Genomic DNA, 20,463 nt, shown 5'->3' with positions numbered 1-20,463 from the left:
TCGAGCAGTTGCCTAATTATCATTAGCCACCATTCATTTATTGATATTGTTTCTTTCTGTCTCTCAAATAAGACCACAATAGTTGTGTCATCTTATGCTATGCCACTAAACGAATCCTACGTGGACTAGAAACTCAAATTGTCTTTTAACATCTCACATAAATCAGACTCCTCCTCAGCTCCTTGGAAATCTAAAGATTTCATGAAGAGGAAGTCTGTCAGATTAAGTAGAGTGTTTTGTTCATCAATTGAAACACTTGGCAATAGAGAAGAGTATCTATCTTTCTTGTCTGATTTTTTTCTTTAATAAAAATCATATTTTTACTGGTCTTCCACTAATCATCTCCATCAAGAAAAAAAATGCAAAAAGAAAAATGAATACTTACTAATCTTTAAACAGTAATCATTAGACCATTCTCAGGAACTAGGCTTGTATGCAAACTAGCTATATAGCTAAAATACAATCTTATATTGTCATTGTTTAGGAGTTTTATGGGTTGGGAGTCAATCCAATATATTATATTATATACCAACCTGGATCCTCCTGCTCCCCTCAAACAGTGTGTTCTTTGGGTACACATTCCTGTGGGTTTGACACTAAATTCCAGATTCTCTGAGAACATTTCTTTTAAATCACAATTCAGATACAATTGGGCCCAATTACCTCCGAAAGGAATCAAATCAAATGCACAGATGACATTATTCAATTGACAGACCATACCACAGGACATAGGAATGTGACAATTAGTCATACTGCCGAACCCCTAAGAAAAGTCCCTTTTTATATGAAACAGGTGGGTGGAATCTCTCAGTACCAATACATTTTTCTTTTTCTGTAGCCATTCATTGACCTTCCTGAAGCTATGCCAATCAGCACCACTAGGCAAACCTCACATGAGGCTCGAACGACTGACACCTGCACCCCAAAGTCAACAAAACTACAGCAATTTTTTTTATCTATTTGTCATCATAATATTGGATGCAGATGCCAACAGGTTGGCAGGAAGGTTAAGAGGCCATTAAGGAACCTGTTGTTATCTGTTTCTTGGCTTGAGACAAGTGGAGGCCTTCGGGTTCGCTCACCTTGATACCATTGAACCATTCCATGGAGAGGAGAGGAGAGGAGACATCAGGGTCACAGGAGGAGACAAAAGGTAATCTTGACACTTGTATTGGTATTAAATATGTCGATCACAATCCAAGGTGGTGTTGAAGAATGCAACAGTATGAGACACCGCAGGGAAAAGAAATGTACACCAAGACGGTGGAAGGATTTTAGGAAGTCAAAGTGAAAGTGACAAAACAATCAATATTCATTTTACTAGTCATGCTATGATGAGTTTCTAGAATTTGCTCTTGTCATCAACATGCAATACATGCAGTCTTATCCTGTTGACAGAGAGAGGTTATCTTCTGATTGCTTATCTCAGTTTTGGGGATAAGACGAAGAAGGAATTGCTAGTTCAGAAACTAGAATTACAGAAAGAAAACTGATCAATATATCTAACTTATATCTTGAGGAAGTCAAGGTGAACTATTCGAGTGCTGCATGAGTTTCTAGGATTTGGTTTGGAAACCACAAACAGGCTGATGCAAGAGTTGTTACTGGAAACATAATACAAGTTCTAATGAGCTTTGCTAGTATAGTTGGAAAGATCAAAGAGTTTTGTAGATGGAATGTTCCAACGGGTGATACTATATATCCCTTGTATGCTTTCCAGCCCATTCTGTCATACATGTCTTTGACTTCATGAGTTTAATAGGGAATAGAAAAGAACAAGGTTATTCCAGATCGGTGGAGCTTAAAAGTACTACTGCCAGTTGTGATACTGAGTAAGTGCATCAAGATGAGTCTCATGTGCTGCATAAAATATTGGTTTTGACCTTAGTCTGTAGCTACACCACTTTTAGCTGAAACTGGATTAGTTTACATTGCTAAACTTACACTACCTTTAGCTGAAAGTGGACTGATAAATAGACAAACAAGAATCTCTCTTTTTAAAAATGTTTCTTTTTTTCTTTTACTTCATAAATAGTTAGTTAATAAATCATGTCTCACCTAAGAACTTCAACATTTAAGTTACATAAACAATATTAATAATTTATCATTATAACATTCTGTTCATTTCTTTGATAGAAGTAACTTTTTGGATAGGATGTGAAAGATTTTCTTTTCCGGTTTATTTATTTATTTATCTATAGTGTAATTTACGGGACAGAAAATTGGATTTAAATACGTTAGACCCAACCCCTCCGACACAGACCGCGGTTATCCGATTCCAGAGACGTCAAGGACACGTGGTTCGATGCACGCGCTTTCTCCGCCCCTCGCCACCGTCTTCTTAAAGGCTTGCTAGTCCACTCTCATCACCATCTACCCTTCGCTTCCTCCTCCTCCTCCTCAAGCTTGCCTTGGAATGTGTCGAGAAGCTCCTCCTGCTGGATGATGAACATGTCGGAGGATTGTTCGGTGCTCGATCCGTTGATGTATCATCCGGAGTCGAGGTGGATCAGCGAGGCCTTCACCGGCGACAACGAGGGCCTCGCCCGCGTCCTCCGGATCTCGCCCTCCGACACCTCCTCCTCCGGCGCCTTCCATGACATCCACTCCTCATCTTACCCCCTCCCCGTCCAACACCAACTCGATCCTCCCTCCTTGGCCGACGCCGTCTGCCGCCGGGTGAACCCCCTTGGCCCCCAGCCAGCGGCCAGGGTCTCGAAACGGCTGCGTAGGTCGCGCCCGTCGAAGCGGTCGCCGACCACATACATCAAAGCCGACCCTGCCAATTTCCGAGAGATGGTGCAGTGGGTCACCGGGGTCCGGCTCGGCGACGAGGAGCCGGGCGAGCCGCCGATGCTGCCCGCGGTGGCCCCCCGCACCCCCTCGCAGCAGCTCTTCCTGCCTACGCTCGATACGTCAGCGGTCTTCCTGGACTTGGGAGAGCCCGTGCCGGTCTCCGCCGGCTCGTTCGTGCCACCGACCTCCGATTTCGACTCGCTGTTCCCAGGCTTTCCGACCCTCGAATCGTGGGGCGTTATGTAGTGGATGCTCTTTTAGACGTCTGATGGGAATCGAACGGATGGGAGATCTCTCTCTCTCTCTCTCTCTCTCTCTCTCTTTTTCCTGCCTGTCTATTTAATAGTACTGTTGTTAGATGCTTTTTTTCCAACCGTTGTGGTGATAAGTGTCAAGGTGTTTAGTTATATTAAGGTATTATATATATATATATATATATATATATATATATATATATATATATATATATATATATATATAATCATGAAAGGCCTCTTTTAGGATACATTTTATTCACTCATAATCTGGATGTTAATTAATCTCACTTTAGGTGATAAAAACTTTGTTAATTCATTAATCTCATACGTTCTCTTCATTTTTGAAAATAGATAAAATAAAAAAAAATCTCAACTAAATCGACCAACCACAAAGTTGGGTTGGGATGAGGGCCCACAAGCTAGCCTTGATGGGCGGCCGCATCACCACCACTTCGGATGCGGTCGCCACTTGTGAAGGAAAAGGTCAACCAAATTCTCTGCGCGTCTGGGCCAATTCTGCCGCTATTCTCTTCGGTGCGTGTTTAGAGGGACAACACATTGATGTCATTTTATATACTTAATGGATTGATTCTACGCAATAATGTCTGTGTGTAATATCTTCCAGCTAATCAAATTTATGTGAATGCTAATCTGTTAATCTTCTCGTCAACTCTTTCAATGGCGAAGTAAGACATATATGTAAATTTTGGTATTAAACTTGCGAAGCGAGGCGCGGCACCTTCCATACTATACGAAAGCTCCATCCAGTCCTGTGCCACCCGGGGGTTCCAGGATGCTGAGATAGCTGACGTTTCGCTTCGCTCACCTCGGTTACCGTGGCACGCAAAAACGACCTAAAAACATGTCAAAACAGTCCAAAAATAAACCAAAACAGATCATTTTTTACTGTACGAACGTGCGGCGAGCGATGGATAGTAAGCAAAGCGAGAGGCAGCACATTCCTTGCTATATGAAAGCTCTATCTAACCCTATGCCACCCGGGGGTTCCAGGGTGCTGATGGTTAATGTTTTGCTCCGCTCACCACGATCACCGCGCCACTTGAAAACGATAAAAAACAGGTCATTTTTAACGAGCGACGAGTGATGGACAGCGAGAAGGGACAGCACCTTCCCTGCTATACCAAAGCCCCATCCGGGTATATAGAAGAATAAGTACCGAGTTTTTAGATATACTGTATATAATGTTACCTATAATAAATAGAATATAATAATAACGAAATCTTCGTTTGCAAACGGCGCGAGTGAGTTTGGTCGAGCGCAACAAATTAGCCACAAGACATCGTGGTATTGACGCCGTTTAAAACCCATCTCCTCCAACAGACCACCGCCCGTACTCCAAGGGATCGAATCTCTCCACCCGACCCAGAAGAGCAGCAAGAGAACGAGGGGAGGAGAGGCGAGGCGGCGCTCCTTTTGCCAAGTGGAACGTATTCCATCTCCTCGAATCCCTTTTTTATCCTTCCTTTTGTCTTTCTTTGTGGATGTTTCTTGAAAAATTTCCGGAAAAGTTCGATCGGTCATCGTCGAATCTTGCATCGATCGCTGCCTCGTTCCCTCCGTCTTTCTAAACCCGACGTCCACTCTTGGGTTTCGACGATGAGTCGGTTCTTGGACGTTTGGATTTAGAAGAACGGATGCATTGTTGTTTTCGGGATTCTTGATGTGGAAATCTCGCTGGGATAATCGGTGGTTCTTTTCTTTGTATGCAAGGGAAGGGTGATTTGGCTTTTGTGAGCGGTCGAATACCCAGCTTTTCATGCTGGAATTGGGAATATGTTCGAGCTTTCTTGTGTGACCTTTTTAAATTTTGGTTTTTTTGCAGATGATCTACTATGTTGGCCTTTTCTTGTGTGACCTTTTTAAATTTTGGTTTTTTTGACCATTGTATACCACAAAATATTTTTTATTGAAATATATTTCATGTTGCACATTTGTAGTCAATGTGACAATCTAGTTTTATAATATCTCAGTTTCTCAACTTTGTTGGTACCATAATTTATTGCATTTGAGTATATATATTATCTTTGACTTGCATAATTTCTGACTGAACTGTAACAGAATTTGACGGAACTCATAGATGTGATTCGATTTTACGTGGAAAGGAGAGCCACCTTACATCATTAAACCTGGACTCTTGATCATCTGAAAACTCAGAAGTTTTGCTTGTTTTCTTCCCATGGAGAGCTTGGCACAGCTGGAAATCTTATGTGAAAAGCTATTCACTTCCCAGAATTCAGCTGAGCGAATACAAGCAGAGAGCAACCTTAAGTGCTCCTCTGTGAACCCGGACTATATTCCACAGTGCCAGTACATTTTAGACAATGCATCGACTCCTTTTGCTTTGGTGTTTGCTAGTTCCAGCTTATTGAAGCAAAAAACAGAGCACAGACTGTCTTTTGGTGATGCGGCTTGATATCCGTGATGTGACTTTCTAGTTTTATAGATTAATTGCATGCAGATTTTGTTCTTTACGAGCAGAGTTTTGTTCCAGCTTACTTTCCATTTTGTTCCATGCTCTATTTTTCATTTTTGATCATTTTTCTTCTTGTTTATAATTTTTGTTTCATCAATGAAGAGCAATGATGTGTTGGGATTGACAAGCAGTGATGTGCTGGGATCGATAAGTATTTTAAATTTTTTTATGGAGTTAGTGTTATAGGAAAACAAAAAATTCTAGTATGAGAAGAAGTTTTTATAGAGGAAGAAAATTTTAAAAATTATGATTTAATTTTTTTTATAAATATTTAATGTGATGGGAGAGAGCAAAATGGGATAAATATTTGAGTGCTATTAAGGTTCTTTTTAGGTTGTCTATCTAGGATTTCTAGAGAAAATATGTAATTTTTTTGAGATCTATATGATAGAGTATATAAGAGGATTGTGTGCTTCAATAATCTTATAATTGATTTTATATGATGAAAGATTTGATTTTCTTCGTAGAAAGATGAGAGTTATTAGATTAGATTAGATTTTATATTATTTTTCAGTATATTTTTATTTATTGATCTCTATATTTATTCTTTTGATTTTAAATTTTTTTTCCCTCTTCCTCCCGTAAGTTGGTGTAGCCACCATTCCATATGCTGAAAGATGTTGATTGAATGCATAAATTACTCTCCTATTTGTTGGCTATAAGTTGCATCATTTCAAATGCTCTCACGGTTCTTTTACATACAACCTTATCTAAGGATCGTTATAGATGGTTATGCAATATACAAACCAACTTCATTTCACCTATGATCTGTTAATGTATGTTTCACGGTGTAGGTATGTCAAGAATTCTACTCTTCACAATTTGATGACGCAGTTCCGGTAAAACTTGCCAGTATTCTTTTTCTGTTTTCATTTCTTAAAATCTACATCTAATATCATCTCCACATATAACTTTATAATCCTTCACTTATACGATACATCAAAAACATATTAAGTTTCTGCTGAGGTCATCAAATGACATTTGTTCCCCTGTCGCCTAATTGCTGCATGATATCCGTCCTATCATCGCCGCAGTTAACCGTCAACGTTATGTTCTTTCGCGGGGTAACATCCTCTATATAACCGATACATCGGTATAAACTCTGTCCCGGCACAGCGGCGGACGCCGATAAACCCGTCACTTGTTGATGTTTCTTACCCACAGCTTCTACCGGTTTTATCTGGGCCGCCGGAATGGCGGCGCCACCCTTCGAGCCAGTGCCGGATGCCTCCTCCTACACCGTCCTCAGCCGCCGCAACCGCCGCCTCCTCCGGCGGTTCCTTGACGAACACTTCGCCACCCCGCTCGACCTCTCGAAGCTCCCATCCCTAACCGCCCAGCTCGATCGGGAATGCCGCGACCTCGAAGGGGACCTGCGCTGCCTCCTCGAGGACAGGCTGCCCTCTAAGGCCTCCAAGTGGCTCTCTCGCTCCAACGATGCCCGCCGAATCCTTCACCATCTCGGTGGTTTCGCACCTTGCACGCCTCCAGGTTTGGCCCCTAAAACCTTAGATCTCGATTCCCCATTGCGTTATTGGTCGCCTCATTGTGTGGCGATTTGATTTGCAATTGTGTAGCTTCGGTTAGAAGGATGGTAGAGATGGACATACCCTTGCTTGTGAAAGAAGTCGCTCGGATTGAGACGGTTCGCGTTTATGCTGGTAAAATTGTCTCTATTTATCGCTCATCATCTAAATATTTCGTCTTGTGTTGTTTATTTGTGGGCTACGTCCAACTGCTGTGTTATCAAAGATAAAGAGGTTTGTGGACTGATTTCAGTTTTAGGTCTCTCTTTCGGTAGTGGTTTACTTTTGGATTTGAGACCATTGCTTCACAAGAAAGAAAAAGGGGCATTTTGATATTTCTGCTGCTCAAATGTTTAACTAGCTCCAGATTACCATTCTGCAGATTATCCTATAAGACATGCATATCATGAGTTGATTCTAGTTATGTTCTGTCAATTTAATTTTATTTCTTTTAAGTGAATGTTAGACTTCTTGAGGGCATTATGTCCGGTGTGCCTCACTGAGTTTCATCATTTATAGTCCTAAAATGTCTTTCTTGCCAGAACAAGAAAACCAGCAAATTAGTGTTTGGCATGCGCACGTAAAGGAGGAATTATTGAGGGTCATTATTATAGTATGTCACTGCTATTTGTTTCTTTCTTTCATTTGTTTTCTTTAACATTCAACACACAAAATAAGGTTGATGAGTTTTGTTTTCTGTATGGACACCATTTATCTGCAACATGCTGGGTCCTTGTAACTTGTGATAAATTTGTTCATACTGTAAGATGATCAGAAGTGACATCTACATTTGCATCAATTACCATGTAGGAGAAAGATTTTATTTTCTTTTATTTCCTGGATTCCTGATTTTTTATTGCTCCATTTTTCAGCCTCTTCTGGTTTTGCTTTTTCTGCTAGAACATATTTTGCAAGTTATCAGATGAGTTTGCAGACAGTTTAGCATATCTATGCTTGACAGTGCACTAAGAATGGCGTAGACAATTATATGAACATGGTAGGATTGTGAGTTTTTAGGACTCAACTTCCAAAGCGAGTGGAATAGAAGATCATGTGAGCTACTTACTTTCTCCAAGATGTTCAAGGCCAACCTATTTTACAATATATGGTAGGCATGGACATTTGATCAATGTTTTTTCCGAAGAATGGAGGCCGTAAATTAACAGTTTCATTTCACTTTTGTTTTCACATTGAGATATCAGAGTTTAGGTGGGTATGTACTTGTCATCACAGTATGAACTAAGTCCCTAAAATGCTAGCTTTGTTTGTTTTGGCTGCAGTGGTGCAGTGCAATTTTGGTTGACAGCTAGTCATAGGTGCTGTTTTTCATGTGAAAGCCTTGTTGGTTTTCCTCCTAACTGTATTTATGATGCCTCCTAAATCGCAGAATGTTCTCTTCAGTTAGAAGCTCTTGTTGGTGACCTTGAAGATGCAGCATTAGCTATAGTTAGCCAAGCCTTACCAGATAATATCTTGTCAAATCTTTCAAGTGTGCGAAGTTCTGCGGTAGGTCATATCGAACACATCTCTTATTTTTCTTACTATCATCTCAAACAACTGTTTAGCGTCGTGATCCTTGTTCTCTAAAGGAACTAACAACCAAGGCTAATGCAATGAGCTCTTTTCTTGTTCTTTACATAAAAATGAGATTCTATAGTTGCATCTTTTAGTTGCAGGATATGCCAGGGAAACAAGAAAAGCTGCTGCTTGCTGTTAAAATCATGACATCTATAGAGGATAAACTAGCAAGTATTTCATGTCGTAGGCCACAATGGACTCATCTCCTAATGGCTGTTGAATCTAGGGTGGAGAAGGCTTTAGCAATTATGAAGCCACAGGCCATAACACATCACCGGGCTATACTTGCCTCACTTGGATGGCCACCAGGCCTCTCATCATCTAAAATAGAAAAGGACAAATCATTTGAAACTTCAAACCCCCTTGTTCTGATGCAAGGAGAAAACAAAGCCATATATTCTCAAAGCTTTCTAGCATTATGTGCTTTGCAGCAACTTCTGGTTCAGCGAGAACAGAGAATATGTGCTTTTTCAAGATCTCATAAGATGTACAGATCAGCAGATGGTACTGATTTTCATAGATATTCTTGTCTTGACAATAGTCTATGGACAATTGATGAATTAGTGAACCCCATTGCTTCAAGAATAGAGCATCATTTTCATAAATGGTCTGATCAACCAAAGTTTATTTTTGCTCTTGTTTTCAAAATAACTCGAGATTTTATGGATGGGGTGGACCATGTGTTACAACCTTTAGTAGATAGAGCTAGACTAGTGGGTTCTAGCGCCAGAGAAACCTGGGTAAAAGCTATGGTTAAAATGCTTTTAGACTACCTAGAAAAAGAAGTTTTTCCTGTCCTTGTTACAAGATATGAAGTTAGAGATGGATTCTTGGAGGTTAACACATCATGGCTTCATCTCGTTGACCTCATGATTACCTTTGATAAGCGGATGCGAGCTCTTGCAACTTCAGGAATGCCACAAATGGAATTATTTCTTGAGTTTGAAGGTATCTCTGGGTCCTCATCGATGTTCTCAATTTTCAGAGAGCATTCAGATTGGCTTCAGATATGGGCTGAAATAGAGCTTGAGGATGCCAACAATAAACTGAGACCTGAATTAGAAAATGAAACAAGTTGGCTGGTTTGTACTCGTCAGAAAGTTTTGTCCTTTCAGGAAGAAACTGAGTCATTTCTTCTTTCAAACAGAGAGGACTTCAAAGCTCCTTCTATTGCTGATTCTGTTGTTAAAATTGTATGGCATATGGTTGAGAGGGCTGGGCTTCTGCCAACTAAGCCAATGAAAAATCAATTTATCAGGTCTTCTTCTGTCGTATTCTTAAATGATTTTTTCCTTTTCTTGGTTCAACGCTGTCAGAGTGTAGCATTGGTTGATGCCAATCTGGAAGACGATGATATGCTAAGACTGGCTGGTTCCATAAATGTTGCTCGATACTTCGAATTTGTTTTGAGAGAATGGAATGAAGACATCAGGTTCTTGGAGATGGGTGTTGCTGAAAGTAATTACAAGAACGAAGACCAACACTCACTTGGTTCCTTTTTCAAAGATGAAATTATATATTTGGTTAACCTAGAGACTGATTTTCTTGAGGAAATAATGTCTGCCATTTTACTGCAGTTTGATACTCTCTGTTGGGATTACATTGATAACATTGAACAGTTGGGAATGGAGCAACTTGAACAGCAAGATTCAGTTCTTGATGAACAATGTCCATGTGTATCGTCAAGGTTTGTTGAAGCACTAGACATGCTGAAAGACTGTCTGAATATCTTGAGATTAACTCTCAATTCCATAGATTTTCTTGACCTATGGAGAAGCATTGCTGATGGGCTTGACCACTTCATTTTTAAGAGCATCACTCTCAGTGGCATTAAGTTATCATATGTGGGAGCCAAACAATATAAGACTGATATGAGTGCACTCTTTCTAATTTTCAGTGCATTCTGTGCCAAGCCTGAAGCTTTCTTTCCACGCACATATGATTCTTTAAAGATATTGACCATGGATCAAAAAGATGTGGCTTAACTTCTTAACATCATGGCAGGGGATGAAAGAAGAAAGGAAGAGTTTTTGAAACTCAGAGGACTATTCCATGTAACTGTTAATCAAGCTGAAAAGATTCTGAAAAGCAGGACATTCAAGGGTTAAATTGGAGGGTAAAAGAGGTGATTTAGCCAATTCGTTGTCTGCTTTCCACTTTCATCCTTCTCTATTGAAGTATGCTGTGATTTATGTATGGGTTCATATTCTTTACATGTTATACTTTAGGATCTAGAAATCAATTAGTGTTACATCAGCCTATACTATTTTGAATCTTACATGCATGAACTCACATTGAAGATTCCAAAATTCCACAAGAGAACCATGAGAATTAGGTAAATAGATTATTCCAGAAGCATATCTTTTATTTGATGAGCCACATTTATGATATTATATTTATTTCTAATTGTTCAATTCTTTGAAAGTAGCTATGGTGGGAATGTCATGTATAGTCCATTTGCAACAAGCAAGATTCACTGGTGAAGAAACTTGTCATTATTCCTATCTTTGAGTCCTTGCTGTTATAAAGTTTTCCTTGACTGCACAAAGCTGATATGTCTCAGCTATTTAACACAGTTAACGGTTCTAGTGTTGATCTATATCTATTATTTTCTATAAGAAACTTGTTCTTGAAACGCACTCAGTATTTATGGCAATGCAATTAGGTTTCTTTTAGTTGAGAGATGCACTGATGTTCCAAAGCATATGCAGTACTTGCATCTCAAGATTGTCCTCAAATGAAGAATAGTTGACGTGGCTACCAGTGTGTTAAGTGCATGCAAGCAGCTTCTGGCTTCAGTCTGTAAAGTGTAACCACAAAATCTAGACTCAAAGAGTCATACTCACTGAATTTCATGCAGTATTCATGCTACAATTGATGTTTCACGTGGCTAAAGACAGAATACTCGTAGATGCACTGTATTTTGAAGTCTCACAAACCTTTATATCTTCTAAAATTAGGTACCTTGAGTTTTATAATAGTCGCAGATTTAATGTACTCTTCACCACCAACTGCTTGTATAGTTTATGAAAATTTAATAAATGTAGATACATGCTTACAAGCACTTTGATTGAGATAAATATGATCCTTCTTATAATTGCACTAGATCTTACTTTTGTTGATCTGATTGTAGATCTTATCCAGTGATTTAAAAAGCGCTAGGTGCCAAAAGGCGTCAAGGTCCAAAAACGCCCGAGGCGCTAGGCGCTCGCCTGAACGAAGCGAGACGCTAAAATATAAAAATATATAATATAATTATACTTCCAGGATCTTTTTTTGATGCCATTGGAGACTTTATTGAGTTGCTCTGTACACTTGCCATTTATGTTGAAACCTAACAATAATTTCAAATAAATAAAAATTAACAATATTAAAATTAAAATAATATATTATTAATTTATTAACAGTAACATTATACAGTATACGTATACTATTAAAGGAAGTGTAAAGGGGTGCTGAGCCTACTGACTGAGAAAAGAGGAAGCGGCAGCGGCAGCGGCGAGCGACGACAGTTTGCGAGCAGCGGGAGCGAGAGCAGGAGCGACGAGCAGGAGGAGGCGCGAGTGGCGACAGCGGCGAGCGGCGATAGCGGCAGCATTTGCGAGCAGCGGGATCGGGATTGGCAGCGGCAAGGGTTAGGGTTCGGTTGTCACTTATATCAGTTTTAGTTGGTTCGATTGAACCAACTAACCATCATAGACCGAACCAGGACCGAACCAGACCTAAAATCCTGGTTCGGTCGCCTTGGTTAACCCAGGCGCTCGCTCGAAGCACCCAGTGCCTGGGCTCGGGCGAGCACCCAGGCGGCGCTTGTTTGAAGCGCGGTACCTGGGAGATTAGCGAGGCGCTCGGGTCGGGCCTCGCCTCGCCTCGCCCGAGCACCTTTTTAAATCACTGATCTTATCAAAAGCTATATGTTTGTCCTATGAAATGCAGAAGCCTAAAAATGCTTTTTGACTCCCAATCATGACTGTGTTGAACATGGCACTTGTTAGATAATGTTTGATGTGTTTGGGCCTTCAGAACACTTCAAGTCTCTTGTACCATCATCTGTAAGGCTTCAATACATCACAATATTGAGAATATGTATGTAGATTGGACTGTCGACTTAATGTTTTGGATACATGTTTGTAAGTATTTTTTGTGAATTTTTCTTCTCATATGAATGATTGTTATGTTTCTTACACATTTGATCTGATGTTGATAGATTGTCTAAATTGTGCAAAGACAAAAAAGAGAGTTTAGTACTTAGAAAATATATTGGTGCTAATTGCAGTGTCCATGTTGTGCCATGTCCATGTCCAATGTCCCATGTTCTAGCGTTATTGTCCATGCTGCATCGCTATGTTTGTTACTAATAGGATGTTGATTCCTAGGGAACATGAGTTATATACGAAAAATTCAAATCTTGAATTGGCTCTCTATAAGCTCAGTTAACATAGGATAAAGGATTAGTAAATTTTATTAGGCACTTTTATCTGATGAGTTCTCTGTGCATTACGTGAACCCTAATAAATTCTTTTTGCAGTTCTTCAGACATCTGCTGATATAGACAGTTGTGACCAAAGATAAGTTGATCTAGTGGGCATAATACATATCGGCTTCTGTATGTGATATTTCATTCTTTAGTAGTCCATTGTTCTCAAAATAAAGGAGTTTCACAATACTACTTGTTTGCGAAGACATCGTCTGATACACATGAACAAATGTTCGAAGTCTGAATGGAGGGACTTGTTGACATTCTATTATATGATAAGCCAAGAATCTCTTCTCAGAAACCCAGTAACTTGACAACCCACTTTTTGCTTGTGCTACTTCTGCCACTGAGCCTATAATACAACATAGCAGGATGTTCAAACAGGATCTGCTTGTGCTGAAGCATTGGACATCAACATGGAAGTCAAATCATACCTGATAGTTGCCATCTTCTCCATCATTAACTGGCTGGAAGTTCTTCATGTCAAGGATAGCATGAGAAACATGCCACAATTGACTGCTTCCATATGATCGGCACTTGTGAAGAAAGGCACAACCAGGTATCTTCAGCGGTTGAAGTGTAGACAGCAGTAACTGGTCTGACAAGAACTGTAATTTTGGACAATAGCAGATCTTAAAATGTTCAAGAAAAGTAGGATTGTGAAGTGTCAATGGGCATGATTTCTCTTCTCAACCTGACATGCAGTAGTAATCTTCAGTTTCTGAAGCGAAGGCTCGAAGCGCAGAGGAATTATATCAAAGTTCTTTGAATTAGAGATTTGCAAAGACTGAAGCCTTTTCAAGAGATCTTGAGGCAGTGACGACTCATCACGTTGCCACATTTCTGAAGTGATAACTGAAGGGAGACTTGGTGGCACGTTTTGAGAGCAGCAAAATGTATCAACATAGCTTGTCATAATGTATCAGTTCCAACTGATGCAGCTGATGAAAGTCACCATCCTATACTCCAGACAACTTTTCCAATCTGTACAGTCTTATCAGTCTCCTTGTCTCCAGTGAAAAAAGATGGCTTCTTCATCTTCATCTTGCCATTGCCACAGGAATCACAGCCACTGTGCCAGATCACTGTCATTTTCTATTGAGAACTGCTCGAGGGAAGGCAATTGCCCATGTGGTGGTAAGATTTTTGCATTTGGTATAAGGGTAACGGAGGTTGAATTATAGAAAGATGAGTCTCCAATTCATTTGAGAAACCTGCTGCCACTATAACATTCTATAACCAATTCTGACAGGTTGGTATTAGACTGAAAGCTTTTGAGAATATGCATCATAGTCTCCTCTGCTGAGACTGTTGGCCTTTTTACAGTGGATTCATTCTTCGTCTCCTCATCTTTCAAGTATGCAAAGCTGCATCTCTGCATCTAAGCTACCTAAGAAGGAGATCCTCTCATCCTCCCCAGTTACATCATAAGAAGGTGCTTCTTTAATGTTCGCATCTTCTTCATCAAATAAATCGATGTTACAGATCCATTCATCATCTTTGTTGTTTACAAGAAGAATAATTTAGGTCCTTGATGCAGGCTGTCATTAGATTCCCATGAAGATAAAATCCAGATACAGCCCGGACATGCATAGTTCTCCTCTAATGTTTACCAAATCCTTCAACTCTTTTAGTACCCATGGTTCATCTTTACCTCTAAAGAAAATGCAACTCCATGATCCTATGCTTGTCAGCCTCCCAAGTAGTCCTACTGGTTCAGCTTTGTTATATGACAAAAGATTAAGATTATAGACAGCTTGGGGCTCATCTTACGGAATGATGAGGGTACTTGCTGCTTGGCAAGTTGCAAAATTGTTCATGACTCATCTTGGGTGGTTAGGGAAGGAGTTAGACTTGCACTACAAAGTAAGCTTGGAAATGTAACTTTGGAGCTAGATTCTCAGATCATAGTCAACTGTCTTGCCAATGAGGAATCTCCCTCTTGGAAGATATTAAGTGTTGTCAAAGATATTCAATATTCAATGGTCAAAGGATCAGTTGGGAAGTTTTTCTTGCATTTGTTGCCTTAGGGAATGCAATCAAGCAGCATATTGTTTGTTGTTCAAGGAAGATATATGAAGTTCGAGGCTGGAATATGAACCATGAAGACTGACATGTTTTGGAACGAACAGCTTGCTTTGGATCTTACATCCATTTTTTCTAAAGTGACCTTAGTAGATCATCTTGTCGATTTTGAAAAGCTAATATAGTTTTCCTGGAAAAAGAAAAGGTTACAGACAGATCAGAGATTAAGATGAGAAACCAACAGCTGTGAAGAGATCAATGGTACTTGATTATGAACACATAAGACAAATGGCCTTGTACATGAGATACAAGTAAAACTGATATCAAGAATGCAAATGGAAATCACAAAAACAGAAATGCAAAGATGGAGCACAGCATAGCAGCACAGGCACAAACTTTGCTCAAAAACTGTCAAAGAAATGGATGGATCACATAACATTCACTGCAAAAACAGTATGAACTGAGTGTGCTCCATCTGACCATGTTATGGACCCATATCCATATCCTTTACTTGCAGCCTTGGCATCAAAGGTGACCTGGTAAGTGGCCTTCATCCATCTCTTGGTGAAGACCAGTCTCTCAGGTGAGACCTTGACTATCAAGCCACTTGGAGCATCCACTGTTGCAGAGTATGTTGAGTTTGGTGGCCCAACATTGGTGACTGTTCTGCTGACTGTCCTCGCAGTCTGCTTACCTCCTAGCTTGGCAATGGAGGTGGAGGGGTAGTTGAGGTTGGATATGAGATCTGGTGAGGCGTTGGGTGGACAGCTGAAGCTGGTCCCAGAGATGGATCTTATGGCTTGGTTTTTGTAGCCATAGTAGCAGAGGAAGTGCAGGTAGTCCTCTGTGGTGGTCTCAAAAACTAAGCCTGGACTTAAGGCTCTGAGTGGACTTATTTCCCCTGCTCCCATGTCATGGAAGCTTGCAATGGCCCCAGAGTTGCTTGTGAGGGGCTTCCCAAGGTTGTTGGTTATGATAGCTGCACAACAAGGAACAAATAAGACAGTGGTCTTTTGGTCAGAATAGAGAGAGAGAGAGAGAGAGAGAGAGAGAGAGAATAGTTTCTTGTAGGGCTAAAAAAGGTCACCTGTTGTCATGAGTGCTGATCTTATCAGTGAAGGAGACCACCTTGGATGAGCTGATTTCACAAAGGCACCTGCACCAGCAACATGAGGGCAGGCCATGGAGGTCCCTGATCTGATGGCAAAGTTTGATGGTTTCTTCCCTACCAGAACATCTCCACTGTCAGATGAAGGAATTGATGCTGCAATAATGCTGACACCTGGAGCCATCACATCAGGCTGTTTCAAGAAAGATTGGATGAGAGAGGTCACCACTTGTACACATCTGTTTATGCCATCTGAATCAAGCATTAGAAAAATCCCAAACCTTAAGAATGGCTTCAGTGAGTCCTCCAGGGCCCCTGGCTGAGAAGTACGCCACAACTGGTGCTGGTTTGAACACTTTTACTTCCTCAGCTGGTAGAATGACTGCTGAAGGCTTTCTGCATTCATCAGAAAGGACTAGTCAGGTATATAAAATGAATGCTATATTAGTAACTTCCATGAGTTCAAAACATATATTTAGCATGAGACTCAGATAGATGTCTTTACAGCTTACTTGGTAGAGTTTATGTACTTAAGTATCTGAACTCCCACATCATTTTCAACCTCTGAGAATGGGAAGCTGCCAGAATCAAATGGCACACCTCTTTCTGCCTCATCAACTAGGATCAGGCCTTTAGCTCTAGCTCCTTCAGCCACCAACTTCTTTATTCGTCTTGTTACTGTTGGATCAGTGTCGACACACACTATTATCTTCCCAGCAGCTTTATCAGCATCAAGCGATCCAGGATAGCAATTGCTATGGAACAATTGCATGATAATCAATGTTATGAATAAATATTGTTATGCATAATGCATGATTCTATGAGGAAGATTATTGAATTCGAAGAAATAACTATGCAAGCCATTAAGGTACCTTGCTTCTGATATTGGTGTAGATTCTGCTGCTACGGCTCCACCGAATACAAGGGGATATGATTCGGATCGATTAAGATTGGAGAAATTTATGGCTGTTCCCTGTGAACATTGGAAAATTTTCACACATTATGAGTTTGTCTTGAGACTAATTTCCTAAAGAATTCAGAATGAGTTTGTCTAAATTTGGTCTGTTTAAGAAGCTATTTCTTGGCCATTTGATCTAAAGATGAAAGAGAATCTGAAGTCGTATTAAGACAGATGCAAAAGAGTAGGATTTCTAACTTACCTTGAACATATTTCCATTACCAAGAACTATTGTTGATTGGAAATTCCTATCAATGCTTGAAGCTGCAACTGTTAGGATCCATGGAGCTGAATTGACCACAGTGTAAGGATCTGGTCCATCATTTCCACCCGAACAGATGACCAACACGCCTCTCTGGTGAGCATGGAATGCACCAATAGCTATGGGGTCGCTAAGAAAATCTGACTGGAACACAGAGCTCATTCCTATTGATATTGAGATCATGTCGACGCCATCATCAATAGCATCATCGATTGCTTTCATTACAGTTGAGCCGGCACATCCACCAAGTGAGCATGCCTTGTACACAGCGAGCCTGCTTGAAGGAGAACCTCCCTTGGCCACCCCCTGTGCAAGGCCATAGTAGCTAGCATTTGGCACCATGGAGCCAGCAGCTGTAGATGATGTGTGTGTGCCATGGCCTACAGAATCCCTTGGTGATCCAAAAGCATCTACTTTGATGGCATGGGATCCATTTGATGGAGGTTGGATCGATTCTGGTTGGCTGGTGTAGTATCTTGCACCTATCAGCTTCCTACGAATTCACAGGAGCTTAAACAGAGGTGAGGAATGTGTATGATGATAAAAAGGCTTCAATCTACTCTTTTGAACAGTTTCATTGTTTCTTGTGTGTGTCAGTTGGATAAAAAAAATAATGAGGATGATCATGTTATATTAAGTTTTTTCCTCGAATCATTTAATTTGATTGAAAACATCAAATTGTTGTATTAAAATGTCCTAGAAGTGAGAATCTTCCCAACGAAGTCTGATTCTGGAAGTATGACTCTTACTAATCTTCGACTTCCTAAACTTCATTTGAAGAGTATGTGCATCAAAAGTAAGAATGTATTAATATTTCCTCGCAATTTTATCAAGACAATTTTTAAATAATTCTTTCCAATGTCAACTAGCAGCTTATGCATTTACCTATTACAGTTAGATTTTTTGAAGTCAGATCCTTCCATGCAAATCCCTTTCCATCTTGATGGGATCCTCCCCATCCCAGCATCATTGAAACTAGGTGATTCTGGCCATACGCCTGCAGACATAAACTAGCATCACATATACAATCTAGATTTGAGTAATAACCATTGTAATCGATGAGCGAGCTAATATCTTCATTCTATGCAACATCATAAGAACATATGTTTGCATGTAATTAAGAATGAAGAATCGGGTAAAACATTAAAACTAACATATTTGCTTTATGTATCTTTCTTTTTCTACTATAGTGTCTGTTCCTAAAATTTGACATTTAAGATAGAGTTTCTCCACTAACTGCAGGTGTGGAATGTTGTCGCAGATAAAAATGAAGGAAATTACCAGTATCAATGATGCCAATTATAACATCACCGGAAGCTTTTCGCCGGAGTCGCTGCGATCCAATGCCTGATTCTGTGTCCAAGAAATCCCAAGAACGCGTTGTATGAAGTTGAAGAATCCGGTCAGGGAAAACCGACACCACTTCATCAAAGCCTGATGCGAAGCATCCAAAACACTCGATCAGAATAGAGAGATAGCAATCAAGACTGAGATTGTTAACTTGCATCTGATCCAACGAATTGAAGTTTGTGAATGAGGAAATGATTAAAAGTCGATTCAATTGAGCTGGAACATGAAAACACCAACCAGATAATAAAGCGGCTTCCTTTTCGGTAAGCATAGCTGAGAACCCCTTGAATGCATGATGGTAACTTTGCATCAGGGACACTCTTTCTTTCTCCTCACTGTTACGACCAACATAAAAGTTAAACAGCAGGTTGCAGGTTGATGGTTTCCATGTTAAGATTACTATTTTATTGTCAATGTTTAACAAAAACTCTTGCCTCGGAATAACTGAGGACAACATTTGCAAGTGAGCTGCTTGTTGAGTTTCATGGTCTCCATCTTGTGGTTTGCTCCCCATGTAGACGACATAAGGCTGCAATAGAAAACAAAATTAGCTGCAGAAACCATAAAAATAAGGTGACTTGAAAGTGAAGATTTTTCTTGTAAAAGATTCACAACATGAAGCAATCTTCTACTTGTATGATTTAAAGCTTGCATGATAATTTATGGTCTAACGAAAGATGGCACTCAGCTCAGCAAAATCTAATGGACGACTATAACTATGGTGCTTGCTGACTACATACAAATGGGAAAATAGAACAAATCGTTCAAACCATTCCTGTTTCTCTCGATACCGACATAGAAAAGGATCAAAGGATCAAAGTTTTATTGGGCAAAAAGTCAGATGAGAACTGATGTACTTCATCAATACCTCCGTGGTCTGTTTCGAAATAGCACAGGCAGAAAGAGAAGCAAAAATGAGGAAGACGAACTGCAAGGGTTTGGCCATGGCAGATGATAACATCTCCGGCAAAGTTTGCTACGAAAACTATGTAGTAACACAAGTAGTAGGTCCAATTTGTAGGCCAGTTTGTTGAAGCTTTCTTGCCTCCAGGGAATTTGCATCATGTGCAGCACTCAAATCTTTTAGTCTTTGGTGCTCTTTTGCATTTAATAAACATATATACGAATGTCTTTTCTTTTGATTATTTTTCTCCAAGCTTTGCCTTTCTCAAATGTTTTTATTGTGATGATCTATCTAAAGAAGAGGATTAAACTGAAAACAAAGAAGTCATAATTTCAATTAGCTGTCTTTCTGTTTGAGTTGAATGTCTTTTCGCAGTTCAAAGAGATATAGAGTATGTACACTTGAATCTGATCACTAATAAGCCACTGAAATATTTAGTGTTTCTTGGCATGTTAATTCTTCATTCACCTATTTTTCTCCCTTTACAAAGTTGGGGAGTTCAAAGAGATGATTGAGAAATTGATTGTGATTTTTTCTGCCTGCAATGATTAAGTTTTTCTTAACCTTATTTTGAGGGCCCATAAATGATTCTCTGTACCTTTCTTCTATAAGAAAAAGGAAAAAGAAGAGCATGAACAGATCGCTGAGTAGTGAGTGAGTGAGTGCTGCACTCAGATTCTATCTTGGTGTGGAAACACAAGAAAGTAGAATTGAGATGGCAATCCATC

The 20,463-nt window shown here is 39.9% G+C and overlaps 3 protein-coding genes and 1 long non-coding RNA gene across 5 annotated transcripts; 3 read left to right on the top strand and 1 right to left on the bottom strand.

Annotated features, from left to right (window-relative positions):
* The first annotated feature begins 2,248 nt into the window (after positions 1 to 2,248).
* LOC135619349 (calmodulin-binding protein 25-like) lies at positions 2,249 to 3,169 on the top strand. Its single transcript, XM_065121273.1, has one exon. The coding sequence runs from the start codon at positions 2,443 to 2,445 to the stop codon at positions 3,040 to 3,042; it is 600 nt and encodes a 199-aa protein (XP_064977345.1). The 5' UTR covers positions 2,249 to 2,442; the 3' UTR covers positions 3,043 to 3,169.
* Positions 3,170 to 6,671: 3,502 nt separating this feature from the next.
* Positions 6,672 to 14,940, top strand: LOC135585690 (RINT1-like protein MAG2L). 2 transcript variants are annotated; one of them, XM_065121240.1, is made up of 5 exons: positions 6,672 to 7,038; positions 7,125 to 7,208; positions 8,461 to 8,579; positions 8,750 to 10,776; positions 13,180 to 14,940. In XM_065121240.1, exons 1-4 carry the CDS (start codon positions 6,741 to 6,743, stop codon positions 10,634 to 10,636), a joined length of 2,388 nt encoding a protein of 795 aa, XP_064977312.1. In that variant the 5' UTR covers positions 6,672 to 6,740; the 3' UTR covers positions 10,637 to 10,776; positions 13,180 to 14,940. The 2 variants fall into 2 exon arrangements, with proteins under 2 accessions (XP_064977312.1, XP_064977306.1); XM_065121234.1 differs by having other exon boundaries at positions 8,744 to 10,776.
* A 460-nt stretch (positions 14,941 to 15,400) lies between these two features.
* Positions 15,401 to 19,839, bottom strand: LOC135586624 (CO(2)-response secreted protease-like). Its single transcript, XM_065121250.1, has 11 exons — positions 19,700 to 19,839; positions 19,266 to 19,360; positions 19,069 to 19,166; positions 18,763 to 18,915; positions 18,367 to 18,478; positions 17,422 to 17,974; positions 17,134 to 17,234; positions 16,774 to 17,016; positions 16,543 to 16,657; positions 16,241 to 16,454; positions 15,401 to 16,132 (listed from the first exon to the last, which is right to left on the bottom strand). The coding sequence occupies exons 1-11, from the start codon at positions 19,790 to 19,792 to the stop codon at positions 15,582 to 15,584; spliced, it is 2,328 nt and encodes a 775-aa protein (XP_064977322.1). The 5' UTR covers positions 19,793 to 19,839; the 3' UTR covers positions 15,401 to 15,581.
* Positions 17,865 to 19,316, top strand: LOC135619347 (uncharacterized). The gene is made up of 2 exons (XR_010489379.1): positions 17,865 to 18,002; positions 18,724 to 19,316. It is a non-coding gene; the product is annotated as an uncharacterized LOC135619347 (long non-coding RNA).
* Positions 19,840 to 20,463: the final 624 nt, after the last annotated feature.

Source organism: Musa acuminata, chromosome BXJ1-3 (genome assembly GCF_036884655.1).
Source record: "Musa acuminata AAA Group cultivar baxijiao chromosome BXJ1-3, Cavendish_Baxijiao_AAA, whole genome shotgun sequence".
Lineage (NCBI taxonomy): Eukaryota > Viridiplantae > Streptophyta > Magnoliopsida > Zingiberales > Musaceae > Musa > Musa acuminata.
This window is presented reverse-complemented; position numbering and strand designations above follow the sequence as displayed.

Excerpts from the sequence above, each read along its gene's own strand:
- LOC135619349 (XM_065121273.1), top strand. The coding sequence starts at position 2,443 with ATGATGAACATGTCGGAGGATTGTTCGGTGCTCGATCCGTTGATGTAT.
- LOC135585690 (XM_065121234.1), top strand. The coding sequence starts at position 6,741 with ATGGCGGCGCCACCCTTCGAGCCAGTGCCGGATGCCTCCTCCTACACC. Across the intron at positions 7,039-7,124 it reads CGCACCTTGCACGCCTCCAG|CTTCGGTTAGAAGGATGGTA; the intron begins GTTTGGCCCCTA and ends GCAATTGTGTAG. Across the intron at positions 8,580-8,743 it reads CAAGTGTGCGAAGTTCTGCG|TTGCAGGATATGCCAGGGAA; the intron begins GTAGGTCATATC and ends TGCATCTTTTAG.
- LOC135586624 (XM_065121250.1), bottom strand. The coding sequence starts at position 19,792 with ATGTTATCATCTGCCATGGCCAAACCCTTGCAGTTCGTCTTCCTCATT. Across the intron at positions 19,167-19,265 it reads TTGTCCTCAGTTATTCCGAG|TGAGGAGAAAGAAAGAGTGT; the intron begins GCAAGAGTTTTT and ends TGGTCGTAACAG. Across the intron at positions 16,455-16,542 it reads TCACTGAAGCCATTCTTAAG|CCTGATGTGATGGCTCCAGG; the intron begins GTTTGGGATTTT and ends TTCTTGAAACAG.